This window comes from Lutra lutra, chromosome 10 (genome assembly GCF_902655055.1).
Source record: "Lutra lutra chromosome 10, mLutLut1.2, whole genome shotgun sequence".
NCBI classification, from domain to species: domain Eukaryota; kingdom Metazoa; phylum Chordata; class Mammalia; order Carnivora; family Mustelidae; genus Lutra; species Lutra lutra.
In genome coordinates, this window is record NC_062287.1 from 105,658,787 (window position 1) to 105,676,326 (window position 17,540).

Consider the following 17,540-nt stretch of genomic DNA (forward strand, 5'->3'; position numbering starts at 1 on the left):
GATCCGGAGAACAAGGCCCGGCGCTCGGCTCAGGTCGGAGAGCGAGACCCCAGAGCTCGGCTACTTCCGGAAGAGATTCGGCTCCCTCCGGCCAACCGCGGCCCGGCGCTCGGTTATTTCCGTTGCAGCTCGGCCCCTCCTCCGAGGGCGGGAGAAGAGTTGGGCTTAACTCTCTCCTCGCCCGAGCCCCGCTGCTCCGCCTGCTGCTCCGCCTGCGGCTCCGAAGGACTCGCGCGCGTTTGCGCTCCGCCGGGTTATTTGCAAGCGGCTTTGCCTGTTATTTGCATGAATGGCCTACGCTCCCCTACCCTTTCCAAACTCCTCTTTTTCTTCATCGCCACCCCCACAGGGCCCTGGAGGCGCCCAGCCGAGCCCCACAAAAGGACTGGGAGGCGACTTTGCTTTTGGTTTATTGCCCCTCAGCAGGCGGCGGGAGTCAGGGCCCAGGCTGGGGCTGCCCGGCTCGGCCAGCGGGTCTCTACAGTGTGTGCAGGGGTGCCATTCGCCCCCTCCAGGGAAACGCGCAATCGGGAATGTCTCGAAGTCCAGGAAAGGTCGGCCCCTGGTCCTAGGGGTTTCGGGTGGGGCGGAGCCGCGCCGCAGGGCCGGTGGGTCCCCTTCCGCATTGGTCAGACGTCGAGAGAGGAGGCGGGGGACAGGGAGGGGGTTCGAGAGGGCGTGGCGGGCGCCGGCCCCGAGCCCCCAGCGCCCAGCACTCGCCATTGGAAGATGCTGGCGTCCTTGCCTCCCAGCGAGATGAGGTGCGAGTCGTCGTGCGTGAACCGGACGCTGGTCACGTGGCTGCCGTGGCCGCCGTACACGAGGCTCGGCGCCTGGCGGGAGGGAAGACCGAGTTGCGGTGGCCCCAGAACCCCGGGCCTGCCCGGCCCGCCCGGCCCCAGAGGCCCCAGGAGGCCTCACCTTGGCGCGCGCGCACGGGTACTGGAACAGGTGCACTTTGCAGAAGTCATCGGCCACGGCCACCACGCGCTCGTTGTGGGAGCGGCACAGGGAGTTGATGTCGGTGCCATCCGAGCCATCTGGCCACACGCCTAGGACGGCGGCCCGCCTCAGTGAGGCCTCTCCCCTTGGCCACCCACGGCCCAGGGCCACACCGTTTCCGGAGCTCAGGCAGCCGCGGCCACCCACCGGCCGCGTTCCAGGCAATCCTTCCCAGTCCCGACAGCCCAGGGCCTGAGGGGCCTCCAGGGCTGGATCTGCTGGTTTCTCGACGCCCACCCCTCGACACATGCCCCGCATTCCGAGCCCAGGGCGGGTTCCACCTTGCCCCCGACCCCCCCCCCCCCACCCCTCCCTCAAGGTTCCAAGGCCCTGCTCACCATAGACGTGGAAGCCCAGCACGCAGGTGTAAGTGGCCCACTCCCGGTCTCTGCTGTCGTAGCGATTCCTCAGCAGCTTGCAGCCTCCAACCACATCCCCTGGACAGAGGGAGCCCACCCAGCTCAGCTCTAACCCAGCCCTCGGTGGGGAAGACACCGAGACAGGCAGGCTGGAAAGACCTGCGTGTGATCTGGTCACCGTGGTAGCAGCCCTCAGCCCAGGACAAAACTTAGCCCCATGTGCTTCCTGAATTCTTGCTCAAGTTCTCCTGACAGCTTCTCATCAGTTCCTCCTCCCTAGATAAGTCAATCCCTCCACACCTGCCCTGACAAACTTGTCCAAAACAACCTCTTCCTAGTACATTTTTCAACTCCCTCAAGTCCTCATGGGGAAAGACGTGTAAAACTGGGGGAGGGGGGAATCCCAAATCATAGTGTTTCTCCTCTGTACAATTCCAACCCATCTCCCCCTCTCTAAGTAACAGCCCCTCTACCTACTCTCCTTCAACCACTCCCAACCAGGAGCACCCCCCACCAAACAAATAAAACCCACCAGGTTACCCATTCCCCATGCTCTCTCTTCCTTCCACTCACAGTAAAGGATCTCATAGTCCCCAGAATTGGACATGATGAAACTCCCATCCTTGGACCAGTCAAGGTGAGTGATGAAGCTGGAGTGACCCTAGGAGAAAGGGTCAAGAGACTAAAAATGTAGATACTGTTTCCCCTCCTCACAGCCCCCTTAGTGCATGAGACCCCCTTCAAGGAGTTTACCTGCTATGGCAATGCCCCACCCTCCAGCCCAGCCTCCTCACCACACAGCGGCCAAAGCGGCTGGACTTGGCCCCATCACTGGAAACGCTATAGATGTAGATCATGTTGTCATGGGAACCGATGGCCAGGTACAACCCATCTACAAAGACACTCACTCAGAGAGGGAAGGGCCAGGGACAGGTCTAGGACCGGGGTAGGGGGTGGCTCCCACCTGGGCTATACCGGACCACTGAGAGCTGCTCATTGCCGTCAGTGATGTCCGACACAATCTCTCGGGTCTCTGTGTCCAAAACCAGCCACCTGGAAGGGAGGGGGTGGAAAGCAGGTGTGAGGTTACCTGTCCTAGGCAAGGTGGGGATTGGCAAGTTGGAGAGTCTCAGAGACACCGACAGAAAGGCTGTGATGTAGACAAGTCACCACTGTTTTGTTTTGTTTTGTTTTGTTTTGTTTTTTTAAGAGAGGGACAGTGGGGAGAGGGGCAGAGGGAGAGGCAGAAAGGGAACCTTAAGCAGGCTCCATGCGTAGCACAGAGCCCACACAGGGCTCTCGATCTCATGACCCTGATGAGATCATGACCTGAGCCGAAATCAAAGAGTTGGATGCTTAACAACGGAACCCCTCAGACACCCCCAACACTCAATTCGTATGCTAGGAAATGGGAAGGGGCCAAGGAGAGAGAAAGGCTGAGGAGCTTCTGATGCCTCTAAGAAAGGAGGACCTTATGGAGTCGCAAGCCTGGCACTTCCCTTTGTTAGTCTCTCCCAAACCCTTCCCACCCCCACTGCTTCTCTATCCTAAGCTGCCACCTCCTCCACTCCCGGGTTTGGAGGGGAGAGTGGTTGAGTGTGATGACAGTTGCCACAGGAGAGCAGGCGAGGCCTGGGCTGCAGAAAAAAGCACTGAGGAGGGAGAGGTGCATTTGGGGCCCCTGAGGAGGAAGCAGCCACACTCCTTCCCCACCCCTGTCCCCCCCCCACACACCCCATTACTGGGGAAGCCTTCCCATACCTCCTGCTTGCCCCTCCCAGGAATCCTGGCTCCTCTCACCTCCCTGTGTTCAGTCCTACAGCCACAACTGCCCCACTGGGGTGGAAGTCAGCACAGAGACCAGTCTCCTGGGAGGGGGGGGAAGGTGAATTTAAGAAGATGCCTTTCTAGTGAAGATTCCCGGATGGACACCTCGTCATGTTGGTAACACCAAAGCCTTCTCCTCCCAAGGATGAGACAGGGAGGAGAGGGACAGTAGACCTGGGGTGGAGGCAGGGTGTCACTGGAGCCCAAATGAGGTGATACTCAAAATATTTAACAACCAGAACTGAGCTGGGAAGCTGTGCTGGAGAATTAACCATTTGTTGCTGGATCGAGGGGGAGGTCTGGGGGCTCAGGGACAAGGGGGCAGTGTTCAGGGGGCACTGGAGGCATCTGCACAGTAGAACAGAGATTTTAGTAGCCCATTTGGCCATACCAGTACAAACTGGCTGCCTCCGGGGAGAAGGGAAGAGGATGTTAGGGAAGGAGTGGTGGCCACAGAAGCCATGGTGGGTGTGGCACTGGGGAGCCAGGAACACAGGGCTCTACCTTGAGGTCAATGCTCCAGGCCAGTGCATGGCCCTCCCCATCCCACAGGCAGAGCTGCCGGTCGTGGCCACAGGTGAGGAAGCGGTTCTGGAAGGGATGCGTGCAGAGCCCCCAGAGCTCATCCGTGTGGCCCTGCAGCAGAGCATGGGCTGTGACCTCTGCCCCGTCTCGGTAGCTCTTCCCACCTCCTCCCTGGACCCCTGGGATGGTGGGGGCCAACCTGAATTACAGGGGAGAAGCCCTGGGCCAGATCTCCCCTTAGCAACGCATTCTTCGTGGTTCCCACCAGCAGCTCAGAACCCAGCCCCTCCGCAATGGCCCGCACAGCCCCAAAGTGTTCAGGAATCTGCGGGATGGCAGCAAAAGTCAGGGACCCACTGGCCATTCCTCTTCCTCCTCCCTCCCCTGACACCAGCCTAGCCCTCACCTCAGCCTCCTGGAGGGCCACCAATCCTGGCCCCCACTGGACCAGCCGGCGGTCCCGTCCACCACCACTCAGCACAGTCCCGTCCCGCCGGAGACACAGGGCAAAGATGGAACCTTCGTGAGCATGGGCCTGGGCCACAATCCCGTAGGTCTCTGTGGGCAAAAACATGAGTTGGCAAAGACATGTTGGCGTCGGGGTGCCAGGAAGTGGGCCACTGGAGCAGCCCTGGCTGTCCCAAACAGAGTAATAACTCCCAGCTGTTGAGTACCGGCTGAACACGGTCTCTGATCCTCGGCTACTATTTTCCCCAGTTTACAAACTGGACAACTGAGGCCCAAAGATGTGAGGTAACTTCCTAAAGGCCAAACAACCAGAGGCAAAACTGGAATGTGAACCCAGGATCTGGCAGATTCCCAAAGCCCCAGCCCTGCCCCTTTGCCACGGTGTCCCTACCCTGCTAGACGGCCCTCCTAGAGGGCCCCTTGGGGCCCACAGACAACCATCAACTCTCCTAGTAAAAAAAAAGAACATCCTGGTCTCTGTTCCCACAGACCCCCTGGGGTACTAGACTCCCCAGAAGCCACCACCCTCAACCGCATACCTTTGGCCCCACCCCTGCCTGGGGTTCTGGAATCTGAGAGGCTCCGCCCCCAGGTGAGAATGTTCCCCTCTGAGTCCCCAGTGAGAATGTCTCCATCCGGGAGGAACACAAAGCAGGGGATAAACTTGGGTTTCTTGTATTTCTGGGGAGAGGAGAGCAGAGAGCAGGGGTCAGAGGGAAGGGTGGAGACCGGAAGTCACGGACCGTTGCCAGTTGGGGGTATCAGGGTCTACAGTACTCAGCCCAATACCTCCACCTCCGCTCTGTCCTCCCGCACCACCCCGCACCCATCCACGCCTCACCCCAAAGACACCCTGTTTCCGGGTGAGGGTCCCGTTCCCAGGAATCCCTGCTCCTCCACTCCAGTTCCAGAAGTGGACGTGGGATTTCCCGCTGGTGACAATGCAGCTGCTGTCACGAGGGCTGAAGCCAACGGCCAAAACCGAGTCATTGGTACTCTGAAGGGAAGACACCAGATTCAGCCGCCCCAAGCCCTGAGCACCCTCACTTTACTCCACTTTTCAGTTTGCATCCTGACAGCTGGTCTGCGGAAGCTCCGAAACCCCAAGACAAGCCTTCCTTCCAGACCCAGGCCCTGGTCCCCTAAGAGCGCCCCTCCCAGTCACTCACGATGCAGGGACCACCCTAATGCCTGACACGCAATGGATCTCTCCGGAGACCAGAAACTTCCATAGTTCCCTTTCACAGCCTCGGAGAGGCTAAGAGGCTTCACTCCAGGTGACCCAGCCAGAAATGACGTCAAGGTACAGGGAAGTCTGGAGTTCACTCTGTACTCCGCTGCTCTTAGCTCCCTAACCTCACGGCCACGCCAGGCCACCTGGACTCCCTCCTCACCTTGATCTCAGCCAGCTTTGTGCCTCGGCTGCAGTCCCACACTGACAGCATGTGTTCATTGGAATCATCCACGACACAAAGAAAAGCACCCTGATCCTGAGAATGGGGAACACATCGGTGAGGCCGAGTGAGGCCTAGAGGTGTGTGGGCTCACAGTCATTAGGCAAGGGCTGCCATCACAGCTGGAACAGGCAGGAGGAATGGACACCTGTCCCTTTCTCAGGAAAATTGGCTTGGGGGTGGGAGTGGGGTTCAAGAAGGCCAGAACTTTGGAGGCGTCCTGGTGAAGTTCAAGGAGGTGCCTGGGCAAGGAAGCCGGGGATCTAGAGGCTTTGGGGCCAGCTCACCGCCACTGAGAAGGCCAAGGCTCCCACGCCCCGCTCGAAGGCCCCCAGTCCAATCTCCTGCAGCTTCAGCAGGGTCTCTGAGTCCCAGACGTGAACCACTGGCTGCAGGGGCTGGGAGGGTCAGAAAGGGGTCAGGGACTCGAAGGAAAGCCAGGCTGGAATTTCATCCCGTCTGCCTGGTGTTGGACTTTGGCCTTACCTTGCCATCTTTATCCACTCCAGCTGTCTGTCCCGAAGCTACACGGACACCATCCGGGTGGACGGCCAGGCTAAGTGGGGGAGGAGACGCTCTAGGGAAGGGGGTCGGTCTCTCAAGACCCCCCAGGACAAGTCCTCCGTGCTTGGAGAGCCCTCCTGCTCCTCCACACCCACCCAGACCCTGTTCCTGCCAAGCCCACCATCCCCACACCTAGAGCTGCCCACTCCCAGGCTCTGGGCCCCTCACCATCGAACGCAGTCCGTGTGGCCCCGGTAATGTCTCTGGCCGCCACCTCCAGGGCCCCCTGGGCCTCCCTCGGGCCGGTATAGCACCACCACACAGGCAATAAAGTAGACCACCTCCCCAGAGCGCAGCACAAACAGATTAGAGCGGGAGTCACGACCCCTGTACCCATAACTGGAGTGGGGATCACAGTCAAGGAAAGGGTCAAACCAAGGGCAGAATGAGGTAGAGAGGGGGCAACAAAAGAGCTTCTGGCTGGCAGCACCATCAGCAAAGGATGGTAGGGGAGGAGTCAGAAGGCTTCCTGATCCCACGGACCCAGGGGGAAACCATCGAGAAGGGGGGGGGTCCCCAAGATGGGAAAGGTGGCTCCCGTGGGACTGGAGGGGGCAGGATACACCCAGTCAAGGCTGAGGGTCTCCGGGGGTGGGCCGCTGGGCAGCTCCTCAAGGCTGCGGATGCCAGACGGGATGTACATGGTAATAGGGCGGCCACGAAGGAACATTTTCACTGAGATGCCTTCTACAGAGAGAAGGGGGGTGTCAACCACCACCCTGCAGCCTCCCTTTCAGGAAAACTCTACCCACCACACCTCACAGGTCCCCCACAATAGCTCCTGGGGCTGTAGCCCAAACCCCAAATCTGTCATCCCAGCTCTTCCGGACTCCTCTGTACATACCCAAATTATAGTTGCTCCTCCGAGACCCAGGACCTCCAGGGCTGGAGAGAGGGTCTTTCCCCCCACGGCTGTTGGGAAGAGAGAAAAGCAGAGGGATGGGGTCAGGTCCCAAGACCTAAGTGGGAAAGGGCAGGACACAAGAAAGGAGGTTCCTCTAGATACCCAACAAGGTCTGCTGGCCTTTAGTCTGCATTCGGAGCATTCAGGGCCCCAAGTAGATGGGGACTTTCAGCTCCACGTAAGAGATGAGAAGGTTTAGGCTAAAGGGGCAGGGCACATGGCACAAAGCCCTAAAGCCTGTGAGAGGCAGTGCGGCATGGCAAGGGGGGCCCTCTCCTCTAGACCACCAGGCTTCTGGCTGGCCTTTTCATTTCTCCATCTGTAAAATGGGACCAAAGTGAATCCAGAAAGGTACACCAGCCCTGCCTTTCAAGGTCTGGGATGTGAGCCAGAAAGTCCTTCTCTCACCAGAGGAAAGTAACAGGTGAATTCCCCAAACAGCTGTCACTAGATTATAAGGCAGTAATATTTCTTTAGAGAATAAAGGAGACCAAGGACAGGGCTCGAATAAACATTCAGGGGTCCTGGGCCCTGTAGGTACTCTGAGACAATTATACTCAGCCATTAGGACTTCCCCTTGCTCTCTAGAAATAAAGCCTGTTAGGGCACCTGGGTGGCTCAGTTGGTTAGAAATAAAGCCTGGTAGATTGGGGGAGGCGGTGGGGGCAGGTGGAGCTGAGGGGTAGGGCTGAAACACCGAAAACAATCATCTGTGAAAATCAGGACAGCTTTCGGTACCTCTTAGAATCTTGGAAGGTTTGCGGTGATACAGTAGAGCCGGAGTCAGGAAGAGTAGGGTTTGAATCCTAGCTCTAGCTGTGTGACCCCAGGCAAATGACTTACCCTCTCTGAGCCTGCTTCCTCACCTGGCCAATGAACAGCAAGAGACCACCTACCCCCCAAGGATGTCGTGGGAACTGAATGAGGTGGAGAAGGTCGAGGGTTTAGCACAGGGCCAGGTACACAGCAGGTGCCCCAGGAGCACTTGTTCCTTTCTTCCTGTTGGGCAATGAGGTCCCCCCACCCCACCCAGGGAATTGAGGTGAGGGATGTGGAAAATCAAGAGCCTGAGTCTGGGGTGGGGTGGGGTAGGGAGGGGCGGGGGGCGGGGCAGGCTGGCCCACCTCTCCGTGCTCCCTGACCGCAGCAACAGGTTAGCCGAGGAAGCTGCCTTCCGGGAGAGTTTCTGCCGAGGCCGCTCTGAGGGGGATGAGGAGGAGGAAGAATTTCTCCGTGGCCTGGTAGGAGCATAGTGAGCAGGTCAGGATCATGCCCTCTGCTCGTGCTCCCCAGTCCTCCCAGCCCTCCCGGCCTCTGCCGCAGGACACTTACGTGTCAGCACGCTGTGGGGACTGCACAAGCCTGAGGATCCCCGGGGGGCCGGGGGAACCAGCGCCACTGCTGCTGCTGCCCCCTCCTTCAGACTGGGTCCCACCAGGCTCTTCACTGCCCCCCTGGGGGGCTGGGGGCCCATTGCTCAGGCTAGGGGGGCCCGGGGATGGCTCCGTCTCCACCTGGGTCTCGGTCTGGGTGCCCCGGCTCACCAAGGAGGGGCCGCACGCGGGTGGCAGTCCTGGGGGCGCTGCAGGGCTACTGGGGAGACAGTGAATCAACCTGATTGATGCCCCTAGAGATCCCTGGAAGGAAGAGGGTGTGTGACAACAGGCATACCTGTCTCGGGTTGGAGCGGGCGTGCCAGGGTCCTGCAGGGGGTTGGGGGGCGCATGCAGCCGCAGCAGGCGGAGGGCCTCGGCCAGGGCTGCCTTAACCAGCTCCATCTCCTTCTCCTGCACCTGAAGCCGCCGGCTCAAGGACTGCAAGGCCTCCTGAGCAGGGCCCTCACCTGGGAAAGGGGCAAGAGGGACTCAGAATGTACCCACCAAGGGGAGAAAAGGTTGAGGGGACTGTCTACCCTCAACTTTGCATTTGTCCAATAGGACTACCCCCTTCAAGCAGCCCCAGGCTTGGAGGGTGGCCCAGAGGGGAGGAGACGGGTGGTAGAGGATCAAGGGCCTCCTTCTGGCCAGGGCGGGCGAGGAGTCTGGCAGCGCTCCCTTCCTGCTGCTGTCTCAGCCTCCGCAAAGACAGGGAGTACCGTGGAGTACCAGGGGGGAAATATGGAGTACTGCCCAGGAACGTGGGAACCACAGAGTGAGGCGCAGCGCGGGTGAAGGATGACGGCCCACCACAGAGCAGGCTCCAGTCTCCAGGGAAGGCAGAGAAACTGAGGAGGGGGCGCGAAAGGAGAGGGGGACACGAGAGTACAGTCATCTGAGGGCTCAGACGACCAGGAGAAGAGATCGAGAATGACCGGAGAGGGTATCAGTGGAGACGGAGTCATAGTGAAGGTCCCAGGGTAACGGGTCAGAAGTAAAACGACCCACAAAACCAGAAGAGGCCCAGAATAACGCAGGGGACAGAGAAACACCCAGGGGCCCAGAGTAACACCGGGAGTGCATGGCGTTGAAGAAGTTGGAAATGACAGCAGGAGATCCATATAATTAGGGAGAGCGACCTGAGGACCAGTGGAGGATGCTCAGAGCCCCTGAGGCCGAGAAGCACGCGGGGACGCCACCAGACACCCGTGGGGGCTCTGGCAGCGGCCGACCGGCCGGCGCTCCGGGAAGGGGCACGCCGCCCGCCCCGCCCCGTACTCACCGGGCCCCCCGGCCCCGTCCATCCGGCCCCCGGCTTGCTCCGAGCGGCGGCGGCGGAGGAGGCTGCTAAGCCGCGGGGGCCATGGCCAGGGAGAGGGGAAGGGGAAGCACCCCGGGGCGCGCGCGCGCGCCGGTGCCGTGCCACCCCCCGGGGGCGCTGTCGGGCGAGAGGAAAGGGCCTGGAGGGGGCGCTGTGGGGCGGGGGCGGCAGGCTCCGGGGCCCGCCGGGGCCTCGGACTCTCCCGGGGCCGCCCTCGGCTCCCGGGGGTGGGGTGGCGGGGCCGTCCCGGGCCCCAGCGCCGCGGCACAAACAGGCGCCGGACGCGGAGCCGCCAGGAAGCGCGGGAGGGGGGGCGGGACGAGGTGGGGGGGAGGCCGGGCCGCCTGGTAACCCCTCCCTGTCCGGGCCTCGCCGCTCGGGACCCGGGCAGGGCCAACTCGCTGACCCCCGGGCCCCCTCCGGGTCTCCGCCCTCCAGGCCCTTCCGGGATCCCCGCCCCCGGACTCCCTGGGGTCCTCTCTGGTCTCTGCGCCCCAGCCCCTAGCTCCTAGGGGCAGAGCAGCCGACCCGCCCCTCCCCACTTCCGCGAGGGGCAGGGGCGGGGTCACGAACTGGGCCCTTAGCCCGGGGGCGGGGCTTTTCCTAAGGGGCAAGGCCATGGCATCTCGAATTGGGACTGGCAGGAGCGGGGGCAGCGGGTTATTAAGGCTGGTGGCGGGGGTGGGCGGATTCCCAGGGTATTGGGGTCAGGGTGGCATTAGCCCAGCTCAAGCCGGGCTAGGCTGACTCAGCATCCTGTCCCTGCCAACCCTCGTCCCCGACCGCTCTGCTTTTCCTTGGGCAGAGATGGGAGATGGCGCCGGTGTTGCCCCTGGTGCTGCCCCTCCAGCCCCGCATCCGTCTGGCACAGGGGCTCTGGCTCCTCTCCTGGCTGCTGGCGCTGGCCAGTGGCCTCGCCCTCCTATATAGCGGGCACCTCCTGGCCCAGCTGTGGCTCCTCCGCACTTTCTTGGCTCCCTCCTGCCCCTTTGCTGCCCTGCCCCAGGTGGCCCTGGCTGCCGGTTTGGGGGCTCTGGGCACAGGACTGGTGGGTGCGGGAGCCAGCAGGGCCAGCCTGGACGCGGCTCAGTACCCTCCCTGGCGAAAGGTCCTGGGCCCCCTGCTGGTGCTTGGCACTGCCGGTGGCGGGGGTCTTCTGATCCTCGCCCTGGGGCTGGCCCTGGCTTTACCTGGGAGTCTGGACTCGGCGCTGGAGGATGGCCTGGGGACTGCCTTGGCTCACTACAAAGACACAGAGGTGCCCGGACACTGTCATGCCAAACGGCTGTTGGATGAACTCCAGCTGAGGCACCACTGCTGCGGGCGCCACGGGTACAAGGACTGGTTTGGCATCCAGTGGGTCAGCAGCCGTTACTTGGATCCCAATGACCAGGAGGTGGTGGAGTGAGTGTTTGGTTTCTCCCCTTCCCCGCCCCTCCTCCTGGCCTCCTTCCCCTCCTTTGCCTCCTCCACCCTTAAAACCCACCTCACCCCACCGGCAATAAATAGAGCGTAGTGATTGAGAGAATTGGTTACAGATCTGCCATTTATTAGGTGTGTGACCCAAGGCACATTACCAAACTGCTCTGGGCCCGTTTCCTCCTCTGTGGTATGGAGATCATAGGACCCACCTTACAGACTTACTGTAAAGATAAATGAATTGTGCATGCCTCACACTGCACGCGGTGGTAAACCAGTCAGGAAAGGTCTTTCGTGTTGTTTCCCTTCTCAGCTCCTGTGCCCTGTAGTTTCTCCCCCTGGCCTCTATTTCCAGCCATCCTAACACCCCTGCCCCTCCCCTTGCAGCCGGATCCAGAGCAACGTGGAAGGCCTGTATCTGATCGACGGTGTCCCTTTCTCCTGCTGCAACCCTCACTCGCCCAGACCTTGCCTGCAAAGCCGGCTCTCAGAGCCCCACACCCACCCTCTCTTCGATCCCCGTCAGCCCAACCTAAACCTCTGGGCCCAAGGATGCCACGGGGTACTGCTGGGGTACCTGCAGGACTTTGCGAGCGTGCTGGGCGGCGGGCTGGCTATCACCTTCCTGCTGCAGGTGAGTCAGCCAAGTGTCTAAGGGCTCCCCCCATCAGTGGAACTCTCGCTGCCTCCAGCCCTGGCCCGGGGAGCACTTGACCCACACTGACCTCTCTCCCCTTGCCTTCCCCACAGATCCTGGTGCTCCTGGGCCTGCGGTACCTGCAGACGGCCCTGGAGGGGCTTGAAGGAGTCATTGACGCGGAGGGAGACACCCAGGGCTATCTCTTCCCCAGCGGGATGAAGGACATGCTGAAAACGGTGTGGCGACAGGGAGGGGTGGCTCACAGGCCCGCACCTGAGGAGGCCCCACCAGAAGAGGCACCCCCTGAGGAGGGTCTACCTGAGGCCTAGTGGCCTGAAGCTTGGGGTGGAGACTGAGAGGGGGGATGGGGAGGGATGGACAGGACTGAAAACCTCACAACTCCTTACCGAGCCTCCACGTGGTGGTGGTGGTGGTGGTGGGGCTCCTGGGATTAGAGGAGGGGCGAATGATAGTCACAGAGCTGGATCAGGGTGGGGGGGTGGCGAGAAAACTAGGTGTCCAGGCCCTAGCCCCTGTGGCTAAGAGCCACCGGGGGAACAGAAGGCGCCCAGGATGTGGGGAAGGAGACGCGGGAAGGACTGGAGACTGCTCCTTGCACACAGACTCAATAAAGCTTTTGGATGGAAGCCACTGACCTTCCTCTTCAAGGGGGTGGGGGGCCCTGGGAGAGCTGATTTCTGTCTGACAGAGAAGCCAGGATGCCCAGAGGGCCTGGACTCTGGTGAGGGTCAAATGCAAGAACCAGACGTGCGCGACAAAGGAAACCAGAGGTCCCTCCAGCTTGAGATCTTTTATTCTGGAGGTAGGAGGGGAGTCAGCATGCTCAGGTGGGGAGGGTCCAGCCCAGCTCCTCCAGCCCCCCAACGCATGCCCAGCCCGAATAAGTTACCCAGTTGCTCAGCAGCCCTCCCTCCTGAGCGTCTGTCCTTCCGCTCCGCCCCAGACAGGGCTGACCTGACTCAACACAAGGGCCGCTTGTCCCCAGCCTGTGGGCAGTGCCACATGGCAGGCTGGGGGAGGGGAGAAGCAGCTGGGCCACGCCCTGGGGCTGAGGGGGCAGAGGGGGCCGCCCCGGCTCTGAGGGGGTCAGGATTTGGAAAACTGCATCCTGGGCAGGCCAGGGGCCCAGTCCCCCAGGTTCGTGCCTGACGAGGCAGTGGTCAGGGTGGGGATTGCCGTCACACCTCCACAGCTGGGTCTGAGCCTCGGCCCTGCCGCTGGAGCTGCTCTTCCTGCTTCATCTTGGGCTTCTCTGTCCGTGTGTGCCACACCAGAACCTGTCCCGGGCGCGCTTCGGTTAGGGCTAGGCCCGGCTGGCATGAGGCCTCTGGGGCCCTCAGTGTGGAACGGATTCTCTCACCTCCTCTACACACACAGCATCCGCTGTGAAGTGTGAAGGGCAGCCCCCCACCCTCGCCACCCTCATGCTATGTGGATGCCCAGGAGACAGCGTAACAGGAGACCCCTTGCCGACGCTGGCTCCCAGCTTCCCCAGCAACGGAGTAAGCGAAGTTGAATCCAGGCTCTAGAGGGTCCCTCCTGGTTCAAAAGCCCATCTTTTGAGCGTCCTCCTCGAGGGCTTGCTCCGCTTCCCCCATCACCCCTCCATATCCCAGAGCCGGATTTCGGCCCATCTCCAGCTCCTTACCCGAGTGCAATTGGCTGCCCGCGGCTCCAGGTCCTTGGGATCCACGAGGTGGCTCAGGAGACTGCTCTCCAGGTGGCCCCGGGGAGCGGTGGCATCAAACTGGGCACTGGGCTTAGCCAACAACAAGGGCAGGGCGACAGCAAATCCTGCCATATCCACTGGGAAGGGCCTGTTGGGCTCCCACGCCGTGTGGAAGCCCACAACCCGGCCATCCTGTACCCGAGGGCCCTCGAATCGCAGGCCGCCCACCAGGCCCACAGGCCACACTGAGACACCACGGGTCCAGCGCATCTAAGAGAGGTCAGGAGAGAAGAAACAGACAGGGGGGTGGCCCAGGGCCACGGGGGTCACTCGGCCCCACTGCTTCCCCCTCCTCACACCGGTCACCAAGGCAACAGGTGAGGCTGGCCCCACCTGCCTCCTTCCCCGACCCCAGAGGGGTGGGGAGGGGCTTACCTCCTCGAAGAGTTCCCGGCTGTAGGTGTTGTCATCATCTGCAAAGTACACAACTCCCCGCGTGCCGGCTGGAGGGGGGTCCTTCTCTCCCCCCACAGCGCCCCCTCCACTCCGGAGCCAGTCCAGGGCCCTGTTCCGTTGCTCTACCCCTCGGGGCCGAACCCACCCGGGTTCGCCCTCCCTGAGCCGCTGGGCCTTGGGGGTGAGGACCACCAGGTGTGTGAAGAGGAGGCCCGAGGCAGCCAGCAGCCCAGAGACCAGTGGGGTGGGGCCCTCGGCATCCTCCACCAGCAGCCAGTGCAGCCGGGGCACCAGGCTCAGTGTCTGGGACAGCCGCACCAGCTCGGCTTTCTGTACCAGCCTGCAGGGGGAAAGAGGCAAGGTGGGGGGTAGGGCTCCGTACCTTCCCTCCGGCCTGCCGGCCAATACACATAACTTCTGGGCCCCTTCCGGTACCCACCGTGGTCTTTCCCCAGCCAATACCCAAATTCTCTTTCTCACCTATCAGTTCCACACCAAGCTTCCCTGCCCTGTTCCCGCAGCCCGTGTCTGGAACCCCCTCAACCCCACGGTTCTGGGTGTGGGAGACTACAGGTTAAGGTCACAGGCTTTGGAATCAGATCTGGGTTTGAATGCCAGCTCTGTAACTGAGTAGGTGAGACACTGGGGGAAATGGGTCAGATCTCCCCAAGCCTCAGTCTCCTTGGCTAGGAAAATGAGAATAACAGTACTTTACCACAATGCTGTCTTAAAGGTTCAATTATAATGACTTTCTAAAATATCAGGAGGGGGGGCGCCTGGGTGGCTCAGTGGGTTAAGCCTCTGCCTTTGACTCAGGGCATGATCTTGGGGTCCTGGGATCGAGCCCAGCATCGGACTCTCCCCCCGTCTCTCTGCCTGCCTCTCTGCCTACTTATGATCTCTCTGTCAAAAAAATAAATAAATCTTGGGCGCCTGGGTGGCTCAGTGGGTTAAGCCGCTGCCTTCGGCTCTGGTCATGATCTCAGGGTCCTGGGATCGAGTCCCGCATCGGGCTCTCTGCTCAGCGGGGAGCCTGCTTCCCTCTCTCTCTCTCTCTCTCTGCCTGCCTCTCCGTCTACTTGTGATCTCTCTCTGTCAAATAAATAAATAAAATCTTTAAAAATAAATAAATAAATAAATAAATAAATCTTTTTAAAAAATAATAAAATAAAATACCAGGAGGGCCAGGTCCTCTGCCTGGGTTTCTAAGTAGAGAGATTTAGAGGAGCTCTTTGCCTCATTCCTCTCCAGGGGAGGGTTTCCTAAGTTTAGACAAGGAACTGGGAAGGTGTGGCCAGGCTTCTTTATCCTGCAGACTGGTCTGCCCCAGGGTTGATGCTGTGTGTATGCAAGGGGACAGGGTCTAGAGCTGCCTGTGCCTACATGGGTCAGCCACCTGATTCCAGGCAGGTGTCGGCAGGCTCTTTAGCTATAGATCCAAAACCATGTTCCCCAGTTGGTTTGTACAAAGAGAAAGCTACATTTTAATAAAAAACAAAAACAAACAAAAAAAAGAGTAAAACTCTTACTTAGCACAGTGTCTGGTAGAAAGTAAACATGCTGTAAATCATAGCTGGTGTACCTATTTCTAGATTCTAGTTTGACTGTAAGGCCAAGCCCTTTCCTACTTCAATTTAGTCAGGGATCGCCCAACTTTCTTACCAAAGGATCCCCGAGAGAGAGAGAAAGCAAACTCATGGGCAAGCTCAACATTTCTTTGAAACTTTCTTGTTCTTTCTTCAAATTTGTTAGGAACTGTGTCTTCTATTTCATAGCATACCCCTGTCTCTTTTACTAGAAAAACAACCCTTTTCCCACAAATCTTTGAGGAGAGATGTGGTTCATTTACCCTGTCATTTGGCAGGCCCCAGTTTGAGGAACATCCCTTGGCCCAGCTCCCCTCTAAAGTCATCATCAACCCCAACCTCCTGGCCTATGCAGGCCTCCTGGGTACACCAGAGCCCGTTACCTGGCGTAGGTGGGGGTAACGACATAGATAGTAGGCAGGGCTTCAGGTTCAGGGGGCTGGGCAGGGGCAGGGGGTGGGCGGCGGAGATCGGCTTGCAGCTGGGAAATCCTCAGATCCTTCTGCCGAAGCTGCTCAGCCGCTGCGCGCAGGGGAGGCAGGCAGTCACATGGCTGACCTGGTCCCAGGAAGCAGGGAAGGGGGGGCAGAGAACCACAGCATGTTGAGCATCCCAAAGGGGCATAACCTTCTCGTTCAACTCCTAGGCAGTGCTGGAGTCTCCTGACAACTTCCCCGACAGCCTCTCCCACGCCTCATGGCCTCAATCAGCAGCCCCTTCCAACTGCAATCAATTCCATCTGTTACAGCTTTCACTCGGATACTGAACTGATCAGCTGCCTCCATCCATCCCTTCTACCTGCTGATCCTAAGGTTGCCTTCTGGAGCCATAAAGAACAACAGATCTCCTGAAACAGGGCAGTCTTTTAAATACTGAGGATCACGCCCTAAGCCCTGTCTCCCTGTGTAAGAGGCAACATTCCATCTGTTCCCTTGGCTGTGTGACCAAAGACTCATAAAATTAATCGATTCCGTTATTGGATAAATATTTATTGAATGCTCCTCGTGGGAGGCAGCCTTAGGTGCTGGGGATGCAGCAGGGAGCAGGGCAGACATGGTCCCTGCCTTCATGGAGCTTTCAGTTTAGTGGAGGAAGCAGACACTGACCAAAGAAACAAATTAGTAAAAGCATTCCGAATTGTGATAAGGGCCAAGAAGGAAACACAAAAAAATAGAGAATAAAAGAGAATGCGGAAAAAGAAGAGTTACGCTAGCTAAGGTGGTCAGGGAAGGCCTCTCTGAGGCGGTGACATTTGAGCTGAGACCTGAAGGATGAGAAAGCGGCGGCCAGGGAAGAGCAGGGAGAAAAGCACCGCAGCCCGGAAGAACAGGTTAAGAGCTTGAGAGAGCAATGCGCGTGGGCTTTTCGAGAAACTGTCATGCAGCCAGTGGGGCCGGAGCAGAGCGAGCGAGTGGGAAGGGGAAGGGGTTGGAAAGGCTGACGGCCACAGGATCATGCGGGGCCCTGCGGACTCTGGGAAGGAGTCTGCATTCCATCCGAGGTGCGGAGGGAAGCCGCGGCGCGTCCTACAGAGTGCAGTGCGCCGTCGGCCTCAGAGGGCTGTCGGAGGGCCGAGCCGGCTGAAGGGTGTCTGCGCGGGGGTTCATCCCCAGGGCGGGATCCACGGCGGCGGGCGCCCTCCGGCGAGCCCGCCGCACCCCCGCCCCGCCCCGCTCACCGAGCTGCACCAGCGCGTAGAGGAGGCCGGCGATCGACACCAGGAAGTAGGCGAGAAACACGTTCTTCAGCTTCAGCTTCATGGCGGTGCCGCCACCCGCGCCGGGGCAGGCGGGGTCCGGGGGGCCGAGGGGGTCCCCGCCCCCCACCCGCCAGCCTGCAGACCCCGCCCCTGCAGCGGCCCCGCCCCGTGTCCCGCCTTCCCCACGCTCCTCTCTACCGGCTCCCGCGAGCTGGAGCCCGCGGCGCCCTCCCGGGCCCACTTCCGGTCA

The 17,540-nt window shown here is 60.2% G+C and overlaps 3 protein-coding genes across 7 annotated transcripts; 1 reads left to right on the top strand and 2 right to left on the bottom strand.

Annotated features, from left to right (window-relative positions):
* Positions 1-139: 139 nt before the first annotated feature.
* EML3 (EMAP like 3) lies at positions 140-9,890 on the bottom strand. 5 transcript variants are annotated; one of them, XM_047691274.1, is made up of 22 exons: positions 9,762-9,890; positions 8,775-8,946; positions 8,436-8,693; positions 8,228-8,341; positions 7,044-7,111; positions 6,763-6,886; positions 6,368-6,538; positions 6,122-6,191; positions 5,923-6,033; positions 5,576-5,671; positions 5,023-5,178; positions 4,721-4,862; positions 4,120-4,271; positions 3,913-4,038; positions 3,693-3,824; positions 3,162-3,229; positions 2,326-2,414; positions 2,156-2,253; positions 1,935-2,022; positions 1,341-1,439; positions 922-1,052; positions 393-833 (listed from the first exon to the last, which is right to left on the bottom strand). In XM_047691274.1, the coding sequence occupies exons 1-22, from the start codon at positions 9,781-9,783 to the stop codon at positions 630-632; spliced, it is 2,691 nt and encodes an 896-aa protein (XP_047547230.1). In that variant the 5' UTR covers positions 9,784-9,890; the 3' UTR covers positions 393-629. The 5 variants fall into 5 exon arrangements, with proteins under 5 accessions (XP_047547232.1, XP_047547231.1, XP_047547228.1 ...); XM_047691273.1 differs by having other exon boundaries at positions 8,436-8,696; XM_047691276.1 differs by lacking the exons at positions 922-1,052; positions 9,762-9,890 and adding an exon at positions 8,000-8,102 and having other exon boundaries at positions 140-833; positions 8,775-8,925.
* Positions 9,891-10,343: 453 nt separating this feature from the next.
* Positions 10,344-12,506, top strand: ROM1 (retinal outer segment membrane protein 1). Its single transcript, XM_047691281.1, has 3 exons — positions 10,344-11,204; positions 11,607-11,853; positions 11,970-12,506. Exons 1-3 carry the CDS (start codon positions 10,615-10,617, stop codon positions 12,186-12,188), a joined length of 1,056 nt encoding a protein of 351 aa, XP_047547237.1. The 5' UTR covers positions 10,344-10,614; the 3' UTR covers positions 12,189-12,506.
* A 149-nt stretch (positions 12,507-12,655) lies between these two features.
* On the bottom strand, positions 12,656-17,540 carry B3GAT3 (beta-1,3-glucuronyltransferase 3). Its single transcript, XM_047691282.1, has 5 exons — positions 17,270-17,540; positions 15,975-16,149; positions 13,985-14,345; positions 13,529-13,819; positions 12,656-13,157 (listed from the first exon to the last, which is right to left on the bottom strand). The coding sequence occupies exons 1-5, from the start codon at positions 17,349-17,351 to the stop codon at positions 13,059-13,061; spliced, it is 1,008 nt and encodes a 335-aa protein (XP_047547238.1). The 5' UTR covers positions 17,352-17,540; the 3' UTR covers positions 12,656-13,058.

Coding starts and splice junctions, on each gene's coding strand:
- EML3 (XM_047691272.1), bottom strand. CDS start 9,783: ATGGACGGGGCCGGGGGGCCCG. Junction 8,947..9,761: donor GGACGGGGCCGGGGGGCCCG/GTGAGTACGGGG, acceptor CCCCTTTCCCAG/GTGAGGGCCCTGCTCAGGAG. Junction 6,034..6,121: donor GAGTGGATAAAGATGGCAAG/GTAAGGCCAAAG, acceptor TGACCCTCCCAG/CCCCTGCAGCCAGTGGTTCA.
- ROM1 (XM_047691281.1), top strand. CDS start 10,615: ATGGCGCCGGTGTTGCCCCTGGTGCTGCCCCTCCAGCCCCGCATCCGT. Junction 11,205..11,606: donor AATGACCAGGAGGTGGTGGA/GTGAGTGTTTGG, acceptor CTCCCCTTGCAG/CCGGATCCAGAGCAACGTGG. Junction 11,854..11,969: donor CTATCACCTTCCTGCTGCAG/GTGAGTCAGCCA, acceptor CCTTCCCCACAG/ATCCTGGTGCTCCTGGGCCT.
- B3GAT3 (XM_047691282.1), bottom strand. CDS start 17,351: ATGAAGCTGAAGCTGAAGAACGTGTTTCTCGCCTACTTCCTGGTGTCG. Junction 14,346..15,974: donor GTTACCCCCACCTACGCCAG/GTAACGGGCTCT, acceptor TTCCCCCTGCAG/GCTGGTACAGAAAGCCGAGC. Junction 13,820..13,984: donor GCCGGGAACTCTTCGAGGAG/GTAAGCCCCTCC, acceptor GACCTCTCTTAG/ATGCGCTGGACCCGTGGTGT.